Source organism: Dendropsophus ebraccatus, chromosome 7, assembly GCF_027789765.1.
Source record: "Dendropsophus ebraccatus isolate aDenEbr1 chromosome 7, aDenEbr1.pat, whole genome shotgun sequence".
NCBI classification, from domain to species: Eukaryota; Metazoa; Chordata; class Amphibia; order Anura; family Hylidae; genus Dendropsophus; species Dendropsophus ebraccatus.
In genome coordinates, this window is record NC_091460.1 from 134,110,225 (window position 1) to 134,133,022 (window position 22,798).

Sequence of the window (22,798 nt, forward strand, 5' to 3'; positions counted from 1 at the left end):
AGCAGGTACTGTCATTCTTCTGAGCAGAAGTTCTTCTTAGTCGTCTTTTCCAAGTTGCGGCCAATAGTTTGGTTTGGCTAAACCATGAGGCGTGGCCTAGGGTGTCTCTGCCCTAGGTCTGTTACGCCTCCTCTTGTTTACTGAGCCCATTACATGGCTCGAGTATCATTAAGCCTGCACGGACATTGTGAATGTAAATTGCAAACTTGTTTCATATCACATCTACTGTTGATTTAGATTTGGAAAGTAATAACGACAGGGACACTTTAAAGTGAATGTACCACAGGTACATTGCTTTTCTGTTTTTTTATGTATTCATGTAAAAAAACTAAGAAGCAATGTACTGTACCAGTGGTACATTTGCTTTAAGAATAAAACTGCACTTCAACAAAGTGATGGTAGGACTTGAGTAAGATTAGATGTCTTATAGAATCCCAATAATAAAACCCACACAACTACTAAGTAGAGCGGTGCTGAGCAGAAACACAAAGGAATGGGCCAGAAAGCCCAGGTAATGACTTTGTGTAGACAAGAAAGGAAATGCTCATCTTCCTGTAATCCTAATCTGTCCTCCTGTAGACAGAGATAGAAAGAAATGAAACAGTGGGGAAGTACCAACAATGACCACTAGATGGCACCTAACATCTAGGGACAGCACAGACTCCAAAAATCAATGGCGCAAAATCTACACAGAGCACAAGAGGCAGAAACTCTGAGCAGATTCCGCTTGAAATTCTGACTGTTTCATTTTTTTGATGGGATTTCTTATGCGCCTCCACTCTCCACCCAAAGAATTGACACGTCATTTCTTTGAGTGGAGAGCGGAGGCGCACGATAAATCCCATTGAAGAAATTCTTTTTCCCATTGCTCTGTGCGCACGGCCCCTAACATGCCAAATAGCTCACATTCTCTTCTGGGTCCTGCTGTGTAGGCAAACGCCCGTCTATCACCACATGTGGGATATATCTGCACCCAGGAAAAAATAAAAAAGCAAACATCATATGTTTGCAATATATGTTTGGTGAGTTTTCTTGCTTATATGCTAAATGTGAATTACATTTTCTTGTGTTTCCAATATGCCTCTTTTATGCATTAACCATCGTTGTGGCGCAATATTAAATTGTTTGGAAAAAATATATACAGTGGCACCTTGGTTTAAGAGTAACTTGGTTTAAGAGCGTTTTGGTTTAAGAGCTCACAGTTTTTCAGAATTGTGACTTGGTTTAAGAGCATTGCTTTGGTTTAAGAGCTCCCTGTACTGGGTGGGAGTGCAAGTTGTGGAGGGGCAAGATCTTCATAGTGGGGTCTTCAGCACTGTACTCTGACCCAGGAAGTCTCCCTCACCTTCCAAATCATAGCAGATCCACTTCAGGCTGGGGCTCACATCAGGGGACAGGACTGTGGAGGTAATCTCTCCATAGCTGTAACCCCTCTCTCCCCGGACAGAGAGCGCTGCATGTATGTGCCCACATCTGCCCTGCTCATTCCTTCATGCTCCCTGCAGTCTCTGTCAGCCCTTGTGTTTCCCATCCTCTCCATTACTGTACAGTAACTTATAATATCACATATTCTGCTGTTTCTGAATGTTTGTTTTACATGTTATTCAGAAGAATAAACCATTATTTTGGGGTGTGGAACCAATTATCTGCATATCAGTGATTTCTTATGGGGAAATTTACTTTGGTTTAAGAGTGGATTTGGATTACAAGCATGGCTCTGGAACGAATTATGCTCGTAATCCAAGGCACCACTATACATATGCAACATTCACAACCTAAGTAATATCCAGTTCACTGTGTATTATGGGACTTTTTTGTAAGACAATTGTTGTATCCTAACATACCACTAGAGGGCTCTCTATTACCAGTACATAGAAACAGATATTCTATGGTTCAAACTAAATATTACAGTATCCTGCTTTTCACAGTTTCCCAATAGTTGTAGCAGGGTCCTAGCTGTGTATTAAAAATGGGCTCCTGCTGCTTGACCATGTGGCCATAGTGACAGTGCCTTGGTTATTAGGATGAGCAGAACACATCCAAACTGACATGGTATCCATGGGCAGAAAGGTTGTAACTAAACTAAAACACTAAATAAATCTTAAAGGGGTTATCCAGCATTAGAAACACATGGCCACTTTCTTCCAGAACAGCACCACTCTTGTCTCCAGCTCAGGTGTGGTTTGCAATTAAGCTCTATTTACTTCAATGGGACTTGCAAAACCTGCACCCAAACTAGAGACAAGAGCGGTGCTGTCTCTGGAAGAAAGTGGCCATGCTTTTCTAATGTTAAATAACCCTTTTAACCCCTAGACGACCCATGCTTACCCTTACAGCACAGTGCTATAAAGCTAGCTTGGGAGCTGAGCTCGCTGTATAGCGAGTGAGCGCTGTCTGCTATCAGCAGCTGGGCCCTCACTTAATAATGACAGGCTGCAGCAATCGCCGCATTTAAGTAAAGTGACAGGAGCATCTTACCGATTGGGACCCCCGCAGTGTGGTTGCGGGGGCCCTGATTACTTTCCTGGATTGCCAGAGGTCTCTTATGTTCATCCGTGCAGTCCGCTCAGTGATCTCATAAAGCCTGCCTTAGGCAGACTCTATGAGAAGATCGCCAATAACACTGATCAATGTTATGCTATGGCATAGCAGTGATCAGCGTATGTAGTCTAATGATTGCGTGTAAAGTCCCCTAGAGGGACTAAAAAAAAAGTAAAAATTGTTTTAAAAAATATGCCAAAGCCCCTACCCCAATAAATGTTTAAATCATATAAATTATACAAATAAAACATGTAAAAATCATGAGGTTCATTAGCATATTATATACTATAAGACTGGGCGCCCGAAAAGTGTTTGAGAACCGAGCAAGAGTTTGAGAACCAAAGCAAACTTTCCTTGAAAATACAGTTTGAGCAGGGGCGGATTAACTTCACCATAAGCCCCGGGCTGTTCACCAAGTCTGCACCCCCCCCACTGTAACTATGGTAGCACTAGCTGTTCATAGTACAGGATAGATGATGTCATGATGGCCTGATTTGTGCAAAATTGAAGTAAAAAAGCAGCGATTGTTTGCAAATCATGGCAGAACTGTAGCCAGGAGACATTACACCACTGAAAGTATAAGTCTGTTTGGGTGGGCATGGGCCCCCCAGGAGCTCAGGGCCCCGGGATACTGGCCGAAAAGGACCTATTATAGTCTGCCACTGAGTTTGAGTTCCAAGAAGGTTGAGAATCGAGGTATCCATTGTATATAAATTATAATATATATATATATATATATATATATATATATATATATATATTTATAAAAAGAGATCAAAACATCTGATCTACACAAATTATAGTAATAAAAACTAGAGATCATGGCACAAAAAATTACATGCAGCCCCATAGGTGAATAAATAAAACCGTTAGAACAGTCACATTAGAGCAATTTTAATTATTTGCAAAAAAAAAAAAGCAGCTTTACTGTAAAAAAATAAATAAATAAAACATTAGAAAAGCGACATAAACATGCATATTGTTCTGTTCAGACTGACATATAAAATAAAGGATAACATGTCAGTTCTACCATAAAGTGCATTACGTAGACACGGGAACCCCCCAAAAGTTACAGAACTGCATTTTCCCCCCAGAATTTTTTCCCAATTTCACCACATAAATAATACTTTTGTTTTTTGTCGTACATTTTATGGTAGATTAAAAGGCACCATTACATCTATACGGCCATCTATGGACCTATAGATGGAAAAATAAAAGTGCTGTAGATCTTAAAAGGTCAGGATGAAAAAACAAAAATGCAAAAATGAAAATTGGCGTGGTTATTGAGGCCATTTTGGACTGGGTCATGAAGGGGTTAAAATTCTACCTTTGTTGCATGTGTGTTTGCATTATATTTACCATATTTTTCACTTTATAAGATGCACCTAGGTTTTAGAGGAGGAAAATAAGTGGGCATAATGTTGAAATTTTAAGGTTTTTTTAATGTTGAGGATGTTATAGAGCTTAGAAGTTTAGAAATTTCACATAGAGTACAGCAGCGACAATCAGGTACACTAAGGGTGCCATTACACAGAGAGATTTATCTGACTGACTGATTTTTAAAGCCAAAGCCAGGAACAGGCTATAGACAGAGAACAGGTAATACAGGAAAGACTGAGATTTCTCCTCTTTTCAAATCCATTCCTGGCTCTCTGTGTCAAGGTAACAGACAGCAGGGGTTGAGATAACAGACAGCAATCAGGTACAGGTGATGGGTGATGATCATGGTAGGAACGGGTTAATTTGTCTTGTTACTGTCTGCAATACCTTGTGTTCCTTTTAAAAACACTTTTGATCATTGGTGGTCAGTGTCATTTCTAGTCCTTTAACCTCCTCCTCCCACGGTCCAGTACTGAAATCCATGGTCCTTATGAAGGGACTGGGGGAGATGATCCGGATGTGCCACAAGCACTGTTTTCCGTCTCACTGGTGCAGGAGCAGTAAGGGCGGGTTCAGACTACGAATTTGCGTGGATAAAATCCGGCGGATTCCGTTGCCTCTCCGCCCGTGCCATAGACAACATTCTATGCACAGGTGGATTCCGCATTCCATCAAAAGAATTGACATGTCAATTCTTTCAGCGGATAGAGGAATCGGCCGGCCCACAGAATGGTGTCCATGGAGCCAGCGGAAAGGCACGCGGCCGTGAGCGCGTCTAAGCAACGGAATCAGCCAGATATAATCCGTGCGAATTCCATAGTCTGAACCAGCCCTAAGGCAGTGAAGATCCAGAGAGGGTTAAACAGCTGGAAACAACTTTAGGGTGGGTTCACACTGAGGAAATTTCGTGCCTTTCCGCCGGCTCAATAGACACCATTCTATGAGACGGCTGATTCCGCCTTCCGCCGAAAGAATTGATGGAATGCGGAATCAGCCGGCCCATAGAATGGTGTCTATGGAGCCGGCGGAAAGACGTGCGGCCGTGCGAGGATTCCTCAGTGTGAACCCACCCTTACAGCTTCAGATGTGAAGGGTGCTGGCTACTTCAACTTCCCCTTATAAGATGCATTAACTTTTTCCTCCCACAAGCCATTGAGAAAGGGGAGATACAACCTTAAAACGTAGCATGACTTTTAGTGTACACAAAAAAACGTGGTCGACCACATTTTTGTGTACGCTTAAGAAACCGGATGCATTTTTATCCTTTTTATTTTTGATCCTTTTTTTTTATAATGGAAGTCAATAGAAAATACATCAGTTTTTTCATCCTTTTTTTTTTTTTTTTTTTTGCATAAAACTGATGAAAATTTTTTAACAATGCATGTGAACCCAGCCAAATACTTGGGAGGTGACTGTGGTTAAAACGGGGAAAAAAAAAAATTACTTGGGCTTTAAAGGGGTTATCCAGTGCTACAAAAACATGGCCACTTTCCCCCTACTGTTGTCTCTAGTTTGGGTGCAGGTTTTGAAACTCAGTTCCATTGAAGTAAATGGAGCTTAATTGCAAACCGCACCTGAACTGGAGACAAGAGAGGGGGAAAAGTGGCCATGTTTTTGTAGCACTGGATAGCCCCTTTAAAGGCCCAGAAGGTGTGTCGGGGTAGGGGTTGAAGTCAGTGTCTCACTCCAACTGGGATTCTAGTTCATAAAGTAATCCGCACTACTCTCCAAAATTAATTGAAAAAATTCCATATGGAAACTAGATGCACAAAAATATATGTGTGCTGCTCACTTATGGGATAGCTGAAGATCAAATATTCATATAATAGAGGCAACAGGAATTCATAAAGGCACTCACCATAAAAAATGTTCTTTATTGTAACAACAAACACCATGCGTAACGCCCCGGTTACCCGCTGCCTGCTATACCCTGCATGGAGTTTTTTTAAGATGTTGCTACAATTAAGATAAGTTTTTATGGTGAGTGCCTTTATGAATTTCTGTTGCCTCTATTGTATGAAGATCACTCCAATTGGGAGTCTTAAAACATAACTAGTAATGTATGCCAAGCCAGAGATCCCTCCAAAAGAAGAGATGACCCAGCTGTACACGGCTGAAGTTATTGCCCCTCATCAGTACAGATCAGGGTGCTGGCTAGTGATCGGTCTAGCGCCATGGGATCAAAGGGATTTGGTTTCTTGCTGTGGAAAGCATCATAAAGCCGTGTTTAGACTTATGCTGCGTTTACACGGAACGATTATCGTTCGAATTTGCACGATAACGAACGAATTCGAACGATAATCGTATGTGTAAACGCAGCGAAAAATCAAACGACGAGCAAGAAATCGTTCATTTTGATCTTACAACATGTTCTTAAATTGTCGTTCGCAAAAAATTCGCAGATCGTTCCATGTAAACAGCCGTTCACCGATTTAACCTATGTGCGATATAGGCTTAAGCGATCGCAAAACTATTTTTCCGTACGATATATCGATCCGTCTAAACGCTAATCGTTATAAAAAAAAATTGTTATTTCGAAATCGTTAATCGTGCAAATTATCGCTCCGTGTAAACGCAGTACTAGGGTCCTATTACACGTAGCGATTATTAACGACTAACGATAAACTATCGCAAACGAGATTGTTTATCGTTGACCTAAAATCGTTCGCCATATTACACAGAACGATAGTCGTTAGATACGATCTTTATTACGATCGTTATTGCAAACGTTTATGCTGCGTTTACACGTAACGATTATCGTGCAAATTTGCGCGATAACTGTCGAATTGGAACGATAATCGTACGTGTAAACGCAGCGAACGATCGAGCGACGCACGATAAATGTTACATCATGATCTTTCATCAGGTCAGCAAATCGTCGTTCATCGTACGCAAAAAATTCGCAAATCGTTCCGTGTGAACAGTCGTTCGCCGATTTAACCAATGTGTGAGATAGGCTTAAACGATCGCAAAACGATCGCAGTGCGAATTTTCGTACGATATATTGTACCGTCTAAACGCTGATCGTTATAAAAAAAAAAACGTAAATCCGACATCGCTAATCGTACGATCGGGCCAATAATCGTTACGTGTAAACGCAGCATTATTCCTTCTGATCTCAGGAAAACAATGAACAATGTGCTATTACACTGAACGATTAGTGAAAAAGTGCGGAACTTGAGCGAACGAATGTGGAATTACAGCGAACAATTGGTGAACGATTAACGATAATTTTAGGTTCAGATCTAAATAAAAGATCAACGACATATGAACCATTTTTCAATCGTTGCCTGCAATTACACAGAACGATTATCGTTTAAATTCGAACGATTTAACGATTTTTCGCACAATAATCGTCCCGTGTAATAGGGCCCTTAGGCTGGGTTCACACTACATTTTTGCAATCTGTTTTTGCAAAAAAACAGATGTAAAAACGGATGGAAGGCTGATGCAATTGTGTGCATTCATTTTGATCCTTTTTTTTTTTATAATGGAAGAGAAAAAAACGGATCAAAACGCATCTATTTTTTGTAATGTACACAAAAATAAGGTCTAGTACGTTTTTGTGTACGTAAAAAAGAGATGCGTTTTGATCCATTTTTTTTTTTTTTATAATTTAAATCAATGGAAAAACAGATAAAAATGGAACCATGCAATTTTTCCATCTGTTTTTGCAAAAAATGGATTGCAAAAACATAGTGTGAACCCAGCCTTACAGGCCATCCATGCACCACTGGGAATTTTGGAAAGAACGGATTTACAAAGGAACCTTTTTCAGCTTAACGACTTGTCCCTAGGACGTGTCAAAAGTTTTTATTCTACACTTTAAATAAACACCATCCAGAACAACCAATCTTCTTGTGTTGCCATAGTACCTATAGTATATACTGTATCTCTTTCAGCAGTCAATACAACGGCCATTAGAGAAGAGCTGCGCTTAGTGTTCTGCTCATGCTAAGTGATGTGCATTAAACCAAATGTTTGTTGTCTCTTCACGTCGAGTAGGAAGATACAGTATGAATACGGCGCACAGCTAAATGGATTATCAAATTGCATTAACGGCAAAACAGCAATGAAAGAAAAATTCTGCTTGTCATTTCCCTGTAATTACCTTAATGTCAAATGTGTGTTGCTTGAGATTCACTTATGGCGAGCTCAGGGTTTAAGGCCTACAGTGATACGAGTCTATGTAGTGCTCTATGCACAGATATAATCACTACTATAAATAATATGGGTAAAGGGAAACTATCAGCAGGTTTATACTGTAGCGGCAGTTGGGTGCCCTGGTCGCCATCCTCTTACTCACCACACGTCTGTTCCCATCTGTGGCATATGGTGTCCCCGCTGTCCGCCACGGCCTGGGCTCTTTAGGCAAAGCGGCATGGAGCAGCATGTTTCCTCTCTCTTCCTTCCTCCATGCAATATGGATCCAGCCACTCGGGAGTGGGGGGTTGTGCACCTTCCCCTGATTTGAAGCCACAGTGCCTTAAAGGGTCACTACGACGAAAATCTTTTTCTTTCAAATCAACTGGTTCCAGAAAGTGATATAGATTTGTAATTTACTTCCATTAAAAAAAATCTCAGTTATTCCTGTACTTATAAGCTTCTGTATGTCCTGCAGGAAGTGGTGTACATCTGGTGTGCTCTCTGCTGCCACCTCTGTCCATGTCAGGAACTGTCCAGAGCAGGAAAGTTTTTCTATGGGGATTTTCTACTACTCCGGACAGTTCCTGACATGGACAGAGGTGGCAGCAGAGATCACTGTGTCAGACTGAAAAGAAAACACCCACTTCCTGCAGGACATACAGCAGCTGATAAGTACGGGAAGACTTTAAATTAAAGTAAATTACAAATCTATATAAGTTACTGAAACCATTTGATTTGAAAGAAAAAGATTTTCACTTGAATACTCCTTTAATTATCCATACCTGTGGCTAAGGTATATAAGGAGGCTCCCTGCACATGTGCCCTGCCTTGGGCATCAAGGTCCTTTGGTCCTGCTAAGCTCTGTTCTATGCTGTTATTGCAAGAGCCTCCTGTACCCGTATTACCCTGCTACAGTGTTCCTAGTCCCTATGTCCCAGTGTTCCTGCTGTCTGTTCTTGCACTCCCAGTTGGGAACCATATTTCTGTGTGTCCCATCCTGAGTGTGAACCTGACCTGACCCGTGTTTGTACCAACTACCCGTTCCTGCAGCAAGTTACCTGCATTGTGTGACTTGCACTGTGTGAGCTGCATCGTGACCTGCACCTGTGTCTTCTACCTTCATCTGGTGTGCCCGCTACCTGTTTGGCAACTCAGGTGATTACCCCCCTTGCCATCTGTTCGGCCTGGACCAACTTCCAAATGTCTCAAGAGGTACTGGTCTGGTGTGTCCTCTGGGAAATTTCCACCATCTTATACAGAACAGAGGGTATGCTTAGACAACGCCTTTAGGGATAGACGTTCACGTGGCACAGTGAGCTCATGTCTGCTAATCCAGACCCATACATACAAACCCGCTGATATGTACCTGTAGGGAAAGAGATGCAGATTCTTAGGGCCCTATTCCCCATTCGGCCGATTATCGCTCGATGGAATAGAGAGAACGATCAGCCGATGATCGTGTCATCGGCTGATCGTTCATTTAGGGCCAGACCTAAAGTCATCGTTCCCCCACCGCGCATCGCTATGGTGGAATAGCGGTGCGTGGCGGGCGACCGACGATTTAAGAAGCGCAACATACATTACCTGTCAGGTCTTCTCCTCCGCTCTTTCTTCCTCCCCGGGTCCCACGCGCTCTAGCTTCAGAATGGCCTGTCAGCTGACGGAACGCTCAGCCAATCACAGGCCGGGACCGCCGCGGCCTGTGATTGGCTGAGTGACCTGTCAGCTGATAGGCCAGTCTGAAGATAGAGCGCGTGGGACCCGGGGAGGAAGAAAGAGCGGAGGAGAAGACCTGACAGGTAATGTATTGCTGCAAGGGCTGCAAGGACATTGGTAACGATGTCCCTGCAGCCCTCGCTCAACGATCATCGGGCCATGGAATAGGCCCAGTAAACGAGCGGCGATCTAGCAGATCGGCGCTCATTTACATCGTTGATCGGGCCCTGCTCGGCCCGTGGAATAGGACCCTTATCCTATCTTATCTTAATTCGCGGCACTGTTTTGGGGCATTTTTAGCCAAAGGAAATATGTAAATTAGCTCCTTTGGTGCACTGGGGGCGTTCCCTGTCGCAGTGCACCATCCTGCCCACCCATTGGCTTGTTCATTGCCGACTACTTAGGCATATTCATATATGCATAAGCAGTGACGTCTCCCTCCCCAGATCTTGTGAAGTAACGGGGCTGGGATAGTGTTACTGTGCAAGTGTGAGATCTGGGCCAAGGAGGCAGACATCACTACTTGTAAATATGTATCAGTAGGAGGCAACGAATAAGCCGTGGGCGGCATGGTGCGCTAAGGAGCAGGGAATGCCCCCAGTGCACCAAATGGGCTAATGCACATTTTCCCTTTGGCTAAAAAAACGAAAAACGGATACAGAAAATTGATGGGGGTTGGAGAGGAACACAGTGTATACCATCATAAAGGGCTTTGTATCCTCATAAGCCATGAGTAACAGCAGAGCTATAATAGGAAGCAATTCAGTTAAGTGCCAAAACCAAAAAAAATGACACCTCATACAGCCCCATAGACCAAAGGATAAAAGCGCTATAAGCCTGGGAATGGAGCGATTTTTAGGAACATATATATGTTAACAATGGTTTGAATTTTTTACAGGCCATCAGATACAATGAAAGTTATACATGTTACATATCGTTGTAATCGTAACGACTTGAAGAACATATATAACATGTCAGTTTTACCCCAGGGCGAACGGCGTAAAAACGGAAAAACCCTCAAATAAAAGAAATGCGTTTATTTTTTCAATTTCACCACAATTTGAATTTTTTTTTCTGGTTTTGCAGTCTACTTTATGCAAAAATTCAGCCTGTCATTGCAAAGTACAATTAGTGAAAAAAATAAGGGCTCATGTGGGTCTCTAGGTGAAAAAATGCAAGTGCTATGGCCTTTTAAGCACAAGGAGGGAAAAACGAAAACGCAAAAATTTAAATTGGCCCGGTCCTCTAAGGGTTAAATGATAATTACACTTTAAACAGACGTCATGTTTACTGGTAATATTTCATATGGGAAACTATGGTTCCAAACATTTTATTTATTTTGGGTAACCTACTGTATTCTAATTTTTTTTCCTGCTCACTGAAGCACAGCATGGAAGTTACCGTTCTGGTAGTCTGGGAAAAGCTGGAACCATCTGGATCCTTCATATCGGTCCAGCAATGTCCAACCCGGTGACATCAGGACAGGTAACGTCTGATTATATTTGGAACTACAGTATATTTAAACTAGATATACAGCATATGTACTTTATGCCATTTGCATAGTCTCTATTGCTTTTTGTTGCTATGGTAGTTGCTCAGCAGTTTTGATCTATGGCCAAGATGAATTTTTAATGGGAGTGATATACATTTGTCAAAGATCATCCAAGAAGCAAGGAAAGCAATATTTCAGAAACTGTGCCATAAACTGTGTTATCAGTACGTAGAGGTCTTAGGAGGTAGATTAATGGATAAGCAAAGTGATGGACAAGAAGACCATTAACAGCTGCACACCACGTACTGGTCAGCAATGTCTGAAATACAGCTAAAAATACTGCTAACCATGCTGAGCAGCACTTAGAGGCACACTACAGCTCATTCATCACATTCATTGCATGCAGGGTTTACCCGACTATTAGCCCAAAAGTGCTTCAAGGAACAATTTATTTTATTGGATCGTGTTTTTATTTGTATTGCATAATAAAGATCAGAGAAAATAGCAATCCAGGTATTATTGTGCCTGTAAGACAGACATAATAAGTTACCAAAAACCCTTTAAATACCAGGTGGTATCCAACGGCGATTTAAAAGGTGATGCCCCAGCAAATGACAAGCAATCATTGTTTCCCGGCTGATTGCTATGATTGTGCATGTTTACAAATAATAATTCCTGTACTGCGGACAATGATGAAAGTGAATGGACATCTAAAATGAATGCCGGATCTTTACTATAATTTATTATAGAACTTTAATTGGTTGATGACATAGAATGAGTAGGACTCAAGCCCCTAAACCAGGGATGGGGAAACTTTGGCCTCACAGTTTTTGCAAAACCACAATTCCCATCATGCATGGACAGCCAAAGCGAAGCTTTGGCTGTCCATGCATGGTGGGAATTGAGGTTTTGCAAAAACTGGAGGGATGAAAGTTGAAAGTTTCCCATCTCGGCCCAAAACGCTGCCACTAATAGCCAACACAGAGCGATCCCCTGTGCTGGCTATTTAACAGTTTAGATGCTGCTGTCAAAACTGACATCAGCATTTAAATGGCCTAAATTACGTTATTGGTGATCCAGATTGGCTTCCTCTGTGATGAGGTTATCAGTAAAGCCTAAGGCCTCTGCAAGGCCTCCTAGGTCTGCCTGACTCAGTGATGAATTCAACCTAGGTTCAGCAGACTGAGTCCTGAGATCATGGATCAATGCAATACATAGGTACTTCATTGAACTCTATAAGCAACCAAGTTACTGTGCATAGAAGTCCACTAGGGGGACTACAAAAGTGTATAAAATTTTTCAAAAATATAAATACATGCCATTTAGGTTCAGAAGGCTGAAGCGCTAGAGTCCTGAGATGATGGATCAATGCAATACATAGGTACTGCATTGAACTCTATAAGCAACCAAGTTATTGTGCATAGAAGTCCACTAGGGGGGACTACAAAAGTGTATACATTTTTAGAAAAAAATATAGAAATACATGACATAATTTTAAATCACCTCCTCCCAAAAATTAATATATTTGGTATTGCCACATGTGGAATTGCCCAAACTATTAAAACACTGTAAAATTGTTTCATAATAATACTAACCTAAAGAATATAGATAACATGTCAGTTTTACAACAGGGTGAAAGACGTAAGTGTTCCTGTGTCTGCTATTCTGACGGGTGTCTGTTCCATGAATTAAACCTGCCTGACCCTTTCTGTATCGATCACTTCTCCCGTTGCCAACTTGCATTGTCTGATCTGCATCTGAAGCCTCCTGCAAAGACCCTGCAGGTGATGGAATACACTGCTGTCTCGTCCTTGGTACTGTGCTTAGTCTCAGTTGACAGCCTGGTTTGCTGACTACACTCATTTGGTCTGTTCTCCGATGCCTTGCACTGGTACTGTCTAGTTCTTACAACCAGCCGCCGCCCACACCAGGACCATGCTTGTGGAGCAACCTGGTGTCCTCTAGCTACAGAAGTCCAACTTTCGTATCCTGGAGCGGGATAAAGGATGACGCCTAGAGGGCACTTAGGCTCCACTCCCTGGTATGGCCAAACTGGTTTTGTTTCACAGCAGGTTCATGTCCACTACTGGTTACAATTGTACAGTTCTCCTAGACTTAAAGTGTCACTAGAAATCAATAGTACAGGTGATTTTAAGAAACTTTGTACAGTGGTGCCTTGGATTACGAGCATAATTCGTTCCGGGACCGTGCTTGTAATCCAAATCCACTCTTAAACCAAAGCAAATTTTCCAATAAGAAATCATAGAAATGCAGACAATTGGTTCCACACCCCAAAAATAATGATTATTATTCTGAATAACATGTAAAACAAATGAAACAAACATTCAGAAACAGCAGAATATGTGATATTATAAATTACTGTACAGTAATGGAGAAGATGGGAAACACAAGGGCGGACAGAGACTGCAGGGAGCATGAAGGAATGAGCAGGGCAGATGTGGGCACATACATGCAGCACTCTCTGTCCGGGGAGAGAGGGGTTACAGCTATGGAGAGAGATTACTCCCACAGTCCTGTCCCCTGATGTAAGCCCCAGCCTGAAGTGGATCTGCTATGATTTGGAAGGTGGGGAGACTTCCTGGGTCAGAGTACAGGGCTGTAGACCCCACTATACAGACCATGCCCCTCCTCCACTCGCGCTCCCACCCAGCACAGAGAGCTCTTAAACCAAAGCAATGCTCTTAAACCAAGTCACAATTTTGAAAAACTGTGAGCTCTTAAACCAAAACGCTCTTAAACCAAGTTACTCTTAAACCAAGGTACCACTGTATTTGGGTTTTTTAGCCGAAAAAATGCATTTTTATCATGAAAAAGCAGTTTGAAGCTCTCCCCACCGTCTTCATGATTTTCTATGGAGAGGGGTGGAGGGAGATGAGGCACCAAAACAGAGCAAAGAGTTTATTTACAGCTACATCACCGGCTATCTCCTCTGACAGTAAGCACTGACTTCTCTGACCTCTGTAAACCAGCTTTCATGTAACTCCCGCTGTTTAATCCTTTGTTCTCTGCTGGCGACTAATCTCCCTCCTCCCCCCCCCCTCTCCATAGGTTACACAGGGTCTGACTGATGTAAAAGAGTCGAGATTTCCTAATAATAAGCAGTGAATGAGAGAGAGGGGGCGGACCTGGGGAAAGTCTTTTTGAATGCAGATAATGGCAGATTTGCCTAATAAACCAATTACAAAGTTTCTTAAAATCATCTGTACTGTTGATTTCTGCAAAAAAAAAAATGAAACAACAGTTACATATTACGATGTAATACTCTGCCGTGTGCATTATAGGCTCAACATAATGAGGTTCACCATATGACTGAATGAAGCGGTGAACAGGAATTATTTTTTTCATGAACGCTTGTAAATAAATAGTAGACAGTAAGGGTCATTTGAAATAAGCATGAAAGCACCATTTTGGTTTATTTTAACATTTTTATCAAAATCTTTATCCATGTACACATTCATGGAAAATAAAAAAAAAAAGTCTCATACGGTGTACAAAAATATGCTATTTTTACACTTCCTGGCTTCTGATTCAAAGCTCAGTCTAAGTCACTTTTTGGTTTTAAGAAAAGACAAATGAAATAAACCCAATGGCGTGATTGCATGTTTTTTCTTGCGCCCGGCGTTAGACATCATACTAAATGGAATTACAAATACACCATAACAGTCTATAATATACCTCTAAGGTGCAAACATCAAAGGGTAACAAAAAAAAAAAACACACAAAACATATGTACAAAGATAAAACATGTCAAGATAACTTAATATATGGTGAATATTCATCAAAATGATCCATTTTACTTTATTGGTTAAAGCGACCCTGTATCCGCCCCCCCAACCTTACCGGTCGTGTCTTAAAATGTGCCCGGTGCCTTGGTTAGAGCAAACAAATGATCTTTTAAATCTGTAGCAGTGAGTCAAACAGGTGTGACTGTGCCCCAGGTCTGTGACGCCTCTCCTTTATTCCTCCCCACTCTCCTCATCATTAGAAAGATCCCCAGGCAGGATTTTTATTCATCGCACCTGTGTCACTATGGCACCAATGCAGTTTAGACAAGTGATGAATAGGAGAAATCCTGCCTGTGGGCGTTCCTAATGGTCAGGAGGGTGGGGAGGAGGAAAGGAGAGTGGTTGCAGACCTGGGGCATAGCCACACTCACTGCTACAGATTTAAAAGATTATTTTTTTGCTCTAACCAAGGTACCAGACACATTTAAAAAGACACGGCAAGGGATATACTGTTTATGCCTCGTTTTTTGTCCAGGTGGGATTGGCAGTGCCGGCTCTGATCCTCTGTGCCGTGTAGCATCATTTGATTGTGTTTGGCCCCGTGCCCACTGAGCAAAACTAGCGGAATGCCATTAGCCTCCCACTCATAATGGGAGTCTATGGGAGGCGCGCGCTCCTGCTCTGTCCGGCCTGAAGAATGAACATGTTAAGAATGAACAAGTTAAGACCAGTCTTCATAACCCCACTCCCCGCCCGTCCCAAGTGTATAGGTTGATGTTTTACCACTATGGATTATGCATCTGCAGGTACTGCGAATAGTCAGGGGTAATTCTTCTCTGAGTCTTTAGAACCTTTTTTGAAATAGAGTTTTATTAGTTGTAGTTTCACCTCCTGTAGTAGTGTAGTAGTATGGATAGCCACTGACCTCCCTCAGAAGCGGCAAACAATAACATTCCCTATGGAAAAAAAGGACTATATTCCGAGGGGATTTAATAAAAATTTGCAGAAATCCAAAAGGTCAGATTGTTTTTCAAGAAACATAAGGTTGTTAGTAAGAATCAAAGACCTGTAGTGTGCAACTGGTCAACAAATGGTCAAAATGACAAGTCTTAAATAACCGTTAAATAAACAAATGTACATAGCAGTAAAACAACATACAGAGAAGGCAGTTCTCACTCTGCCACTTCCAATAATCTCTTTTTGTATAACAAGAAGAAACATTTGGCTAAAATGGATTACACTAGGTCTTAGGCTGGGTTCACACTATGTTTTTTTTATCTGTTTAAAAAAACAAACAAACAGATCCATTATAAAAAAAAAAAAAAGAATGAAAGCGGGTTTTTTTTTTTTACTGTACACAAAAACAGTCAACCTTATTTTTGTGTCCATTAAAAAAACGGATCTTATTTTTTTTAATAGAAGTCAATGAAAAAAACTGATCAAAATAGATGCACGCAAACGCATCCGTTAAAAAAAGAAAAAAAAGGTTGCAAAAATGTAGTGTGAATCCAGCCTTACTTCATACTGCACATGGAAATTCTTCCCATTTACACACATATATTTCTATATTTTCTCCATACACATAAAATAGAAAACATTTGGCCATTCACATACATAGAGATACATCAGGGCTAGGAATATAGCATATTGATAGATTCTTCTTAATGCTTTTTGTACTAAAAAAAACAAAAAAAACATGTAAACTACTAAACGTAAGAGTTCAACCCTGAGCACCATTGTACGGCTTTTATATATTATCAATTCACATAAAGAACTGGGCAACTTTGTTAATACAGGGCACTCTGGTTCTCTGTCTGGAATACAGTATAGAGCTGCCTTTATAATTCTACAGGCCTTGGAGAGAAAATATCCCAGCATTTCTTGGTGGCTTAGGCTGGGTTCACACTGGGTTTTTGAAATCCGTTTTTTTTTTACAATTGTTTTATGCACAAAAAAAAGATGAAGAATGGATGTATTTGTGTGTATCTGTTTCTATATATTTTTTCATTGACTTCCATTTTTTTTCGAATCGACCACATCTTTGCGTATGCTAAAAGAAAGGATCCTTTTTGATCCGTTTTTTTTTTAGAGTGGAAAAACAGATCAAAACGGATGCACACAAATGCATCCAGTTTTTTTTCTGCATAAAACGGATGAAAAAACGGATAGCAGAAACGCAGTGTAAACCTAGCCTTAGTGTCTAGACGGTTATTTATTTATTTTTTTTTAGCGATTCTTATTTAGGGACATGTAAACTTTATATCTCACACCATATAGTAATTTGCTGTAAAAATAATTACTTTTCTTTATACCCAGAGCACAGTTCACAAACTTAATGTGAACAGAACTGCTGTTATTACTGTTTAACCTGCAGAATTATGAATACAGCTCTGGACATTAATAATGGATTATTAATACCATGTATTAGAGTTACTCAATCTTTTATGTAGGTGATATCTATGATTGTAATTATTGGTTAAAGGTTAACAAACCTTTAATGTCAAATACTGACCAGTGAAACAGTCTATGTGGTTCATCTATGGGGTAGGGATAACGGTGGCCTTTGTTGTGGCAAAAATCATGGTTTAACTTTTTTTTTTTGTTGTTTTTATGTCATTCCGGTAGGTATACATCAAACAATACAACAGAAAATTTGTAAACTTGTGTTACTAGTTATGCCTATTTTTTCCTAAATGTATTTCTTATGGAAAATACCACAAGGCTATGTTCACACACAGTATTGTAGGTCAGTATTTTTTAACCAAAACCAGAAGTGGACTGAAAACACAGAAAGGCTATGTTCACACATTGTTGAACGGTACTGTATGGCCGCCATTTAAAAGCAAATTTGTAAAATTCGGCAGCCAGCAGGGGGGAATTTGATTACTAGTATGGACTTCTCCACGAGGCCCACGGCGAGTGGCGGGACTGGCCTTGGAACCCCTGCTAGGCTCCAGGATCTCTGGCGCTGATATGTCACGACCCGGATGATGGACTGGCTGCTCAGCCAATCAGTGCCTGGGGCGGGACCAGTGGCTGAGTGACCAGTCCATCAGCCAGGACAGGCTTTTTTGATCACGTTATGGGGAAATGCCTTCCGGCAGGGGTCCCGGGGCCGGTCTGACTGCTCACTGCAGGCACGGGGAGAGGAAAGTCCGCACTTGTAATCAAATCCCCCCCTGACGAACATTAAAAAAATCAATGAACTTCTCCTTTAACGGCAAATATCGGCCAAATTACAGCAATTATTTGCCGTTAAATGACGGCCATCAACAGTATATGAACATAGCCCTTCCGTGTTTTCAATCCACTCCTGGTTTTGGTTGGAAAATACTGATCAAAAATACCGTGTGTGAACATAGCCCAAGGCTGGGTTTACCCCTACATAATATTGCATTTTTTGTGTCTGTCTTATGGCCACGAGTCTAGATCTGACCATGGATTTGAACTGACAACTCACGTCATCACACCCACGGACAGACATCTGTCCATATTATGCTAGCATAAACCTAACCCATTAAAAAAAACGATTATCATCATATTTAACATATGATAGATAAGACTAAAGGCCCGTGTTCCATAGAGAGCTGAAAATATTCTTTATGAACACATTGTATGAAACCCCCCAATAGGGCTCACAGACACTTATATTTGCTACACCAGTCTTTACCTGGGATCCAAAAAATATAGTGCAAATATAAAATGTCCAAGTATATAAGGAAAGACGGGGGGAACGCTACAGAGCGATACTTGTGTATCTGGTGTGCAACCTCCTTTGTAATCAAAGATATAACATTTGGTCCAGTTCTTTATTTACAATTGCATCTTCCTAGAACGAGAAGATATTCCTTTGGTTAAGAAATAGTTTTTTGTTGTTTTATGGGTGGATTCAGGTGCTCTTTTCAACGTCCTCGCCTATCTTCTGTACTCTGGAATAAGTCTTACATGAAGATTTTAAGCAACCGGGAGGCCAAGAGATGGGCCAGGAGAAGCTGCATGGGATACAACCCTGCACATTTTTTTCAAAGAAGGAAAATACGGGAAACCACCAAGTTCGAGAAAGAAGATTGGTAGCGGTGGATGTCTTCAATGCCTGAAAAATAGAAATAGTTTACCAATTAAAAAAAAAAATTGAGGAAAAAAAACACATTAAATATAGAAATCACAACAGATATTTAATATAAAAAAAAACAGAAGATAATTCAGGTGAAAAAAGAGTAAGTATAAGACTGAGCCAGTCTGATAGATTTCATATAGAGCAGACTGAACTACACGTACAAAGCATGCAAAGACCTATGGGATAAATGTCTTTACACCATAATAGTAGTAGTAGATTGCAACCACTGAAAACTATCAGCTCCTGGTAACCTCCTCTTCCCGTCGCCGCTCCTTCGATGCTTGTGAGTCCTGCTGTTTTTGTGAACGTTAATCGTAAAGAAATATCTAAATTAGTACATTAGGAGCACTGGGGGGTGTTCTTCGGCCCCCCAGAGCACCACCTGCCCTGCCCTGGCTCCTAAATTTACACCTACTTATGTATATTCAAGAATTCATAAGCAGGCTGTTTTTAAAGCGAATGTACCATCAGGTACATTGCTTTTTTTTTTTTTTTTTTTTACATGAATGGATTGGCGCCCTGGTGCGGGGCACCGGTCTATTCCCAAGCACTGGCCCGGCATGAAGCTCTGGGGGCAGACCCACCTCGCCCCCCAGTGCGACGATTTCCCCTTTCCCTGTGACGTGGTTCCATTAGAACTAATAGAGCTGCGGCACAGAGAAGAGGGGGTTTCATCACACAGTACTTCATGCTGGGCCAGCGCCGTGCGTGGAAACAGGGTGGCGGTTAAAAATAAAAAAGGACTGCGGCACCGAGATTCCCCCGCTGGCACCAGTCTATTCATACAAAAAAAACTTAACGCTATGTACCTGATGGCGTGAATGTAGGAGGCAACATGCGGGACAAATGGTGCTCGGGGGGGGGGGGGGGGGGGGGGGGGCGAGGAATACCCCGCAGTGCTCCTAATGCACTAACTTACATATTTCTTTAGGATTGTGGTCCACAAAAATGGAAAATGTTGGGGCTTACAAGCAACAGAGGATCAGAGGAGCAGCGATAGGAAAAGTTGGTTAGGGGCTACTGGGAGCTATCAAGCAGGTTTGTCTCCATGAACCTGCTGACAGGTTTCCTTTAAAAAGGTGCCCCAGGCTTTAAAACAGACTACACTTATACGGAGTTAAGATTGTAAAAAATTTTTACCATGTATTATTTTATTTGTTTAGGCTAATCCAATAAATAAAAAAAAACATGTTTTTAACGATGTTAGTTTTATTAAAGACTAAAGTACAAACTGATGTTAACAATGTGACAATACAACCTATAGCAGCATGTCTAAACGTACTAGACAGTGGCCGTCACTAGGAATTACAATTTACCATTACCCAGGGCCAAAGCTGCTAATAGAAAGCCCTCAAGACATACTGGCATAGCAGGTGCGACAAGATCTGATGAATGAGACGGGCCCTGCTGATGTAACAGATTCATTCATATTGCAAGGGACAAGCAGCTACTGCCTCCAGCCAACTCGAAGACTGAGGCACAGTATGCAAGGCCTAATAGACATATCGACTAGGCCGGGAGCTGGTATGACACTGTATGCTGTTCATGTCCTGCATGCAAAAATGTTCCACAGCTAATTCTATAAAAATATGTATACTATAGCCATATATACACCAGCCACACCAATGCTTTTAGAGTAGAGAGGTGGTTGGTAACCTAGACAATGATCTGCCAACAATGGTTGGAAAAAAACTGCGGCTGTGGCACCAGGAAGCGAGCAGAGGGCAGGAGAAGACCGGTAGTGTAGAGAGGTAATGTATAACAGTTTAGGGCAAGGTCCGCACAGACATCGCTAATGATGTCCATGTAACCCTTGCTAAACGATTATAATTATGGAGCTGTGTAAGTGGCTCATTAAACAGGCACTGATCTAGCAGATCGGCACTCATTTACATTATTGATCGGCCCGTCTAATAGGACCCCAGGCCTGTCTTCAGCCTCAGAAGGTAAGCAATGTTTTAATTCAATAATAGCAGAATGGGATCCTGATATTAGTGAGGAACAATTTATGAATAGTATATAATAAAATTCAGCTTACCTTCTCGTTGGCCATGGCATGATACCACCAGAACAGCCGAGTGGTTATAAAGTAAGCCACAATAACGTCCACGGTGTAGTGCTCATGTGCGACTAATATGCAGATGACCCCGGAGGCGCTCAGCAGCCAGCAGAATATGTGATACCACCAGAAGTGGCGTGGAGAATCTGCAACATGTAGAAGAGAATAGCCATTATATCTAATGCTGTGCGGCGTTCAGAGTCTATTTATATACAGTACGCATTTATATACAGACTGGTTGGAAATGTCAGGGTGTTTACACCAGAGAGTTGACTTTAGAATAACTAAGCTGCCGCCCTGTCAAAGCCTTAGCTTCATTTATAGCATTGTTTCTTCAGGGAACCTGGTAAGTATCCAGATGCTATGTGCAGCCAAGTACGAGTGCCGCAATGATGTAATATCACAAGACATTGTTGTCAGTGAGTTGTACCGCCGTGATACTCAGCCAAGTACACAAATCCGCCTGTTACCGCATCTAAACTTCTAAAACACCTATACATATACAGGTACACTGTGGGAAAACCCTTCTTGTGCCTTACATTACCAAATCACTTTTATTTAAACTTTTATACTTTTTAAAGGGCATTTATCACCTAGATTTTCTTTTACAAATCAGAGTCAGATACTAAAAGTTGTGTTTTTATGTAAATCCTTTTCTATTTTCTGACTGTATTTTTTTTGTTTAATTTTTTGCACATTATTATGGAGCGGCCATCTTGCCTGAGCCGTGTTTAACCCTTTGAGGACCAGGCCCAAAATGACCCAGTGGACCGCGCAAATTTTGATCTTAGTGCTTTCGTTTTTCCCTCCTCCCCTTCTAAGAGCTCTAGCACTCTCAGTTTTCTATCTACAAGCCATGTAAGTGCTTGTTTTTTACAGGAATAGTTGTACTGTGTAATGGCGTCATTCATTTTACCATAACATGTATGATGGAATTCCAAATATATTATTTATGAAGATATAAATAGGTGAAATCATAAGAAAGAATGCAATATGGTACGTTTGGGGGGTTCCTGTGTCTACGTAATGCACTATATGGTAACAGCGACATGACACTATTATTCTATAGGTCAGTCCGAACACAACCACATGCAGGTTACACAGATTCTCTAATGTTATATATATTTTTTTTTATGAAATCCTTTTTTTTGGCAATTAAATATTAATAAAATGGGCCTATTGTGATGCTTATAACGGTTTTATTTTTTCACCTATGGGGCTGTATGGGGTGTCATTTTTTCCGCCATGATCTCTAGTTTTTATTAATACCATATTTGTGAAGATCGGACGTTTTGATCACTTTTTATTGATTTTTTTAAATATATAATGTAACATAAAATCGGTAATCTGCGCACTTTTTCCACTCTTTTCGTGTACGCCGTTTACCGGTCGCAATGACGCTTGTTATATTTTAATAGATCGGACAATTACGCACGCTATGGTATATTATATGTTTATCTATTTATTCATTTTTATATGTTTTATTTATATAATGGGAAAGGGGGGTGATTTAGACTTTTATTGGGGGAGGGGTTTTGGGGTAGTGTGTTAGTGTTTTGAACTTTTTTTTTTTTACACTTTTGAAGTCCCTTTGGGGGACT

At 41.1% G+C, this 22,798-nt stretch overlaps 2 protein-coding genes across 8 annotated transcripts in view; both read right to left on the reverse strand.

The window, feature by feature from the left end:
- RPL34 (ribosomal protein L34) overlaps positions 1-22,798 on the reverse strand; it is a 463,668-nt gene that overhangs the window by 371,875 nt on the left and 68,995 nt on the right. The gene's annotated exons all lie outside the window — the stretch shown is intronic.
- The window catches only part of SGMS2 (sphingomyelin synthase 2), a 47,424-nt gene continuing 39,300 nt past the window's right edge, over positions 14,675-22,798 (reverse strand). For all 7 annotated transcript variants that reach the window (XM_069978522.1, XM_069978526.1, XM_069978521.1 and 4 more), the window contains 2 exons: positions 21,177-21,343; positions 14,675-19,114 (listed from right to left, as the gene is read on the reverse strand). In XM_069978522.1, coding sequence (XP_069834623.1) covers positions 18,911-19,114; positions 21,177-21,343 — 371 coding nt within the window. In that variant the 3' untranslated portion in view covers positions 14,675-18,910. The remainder of the gene's footprint in view (positions 19,115-21,176; positions 21,344-22,798) is intronic.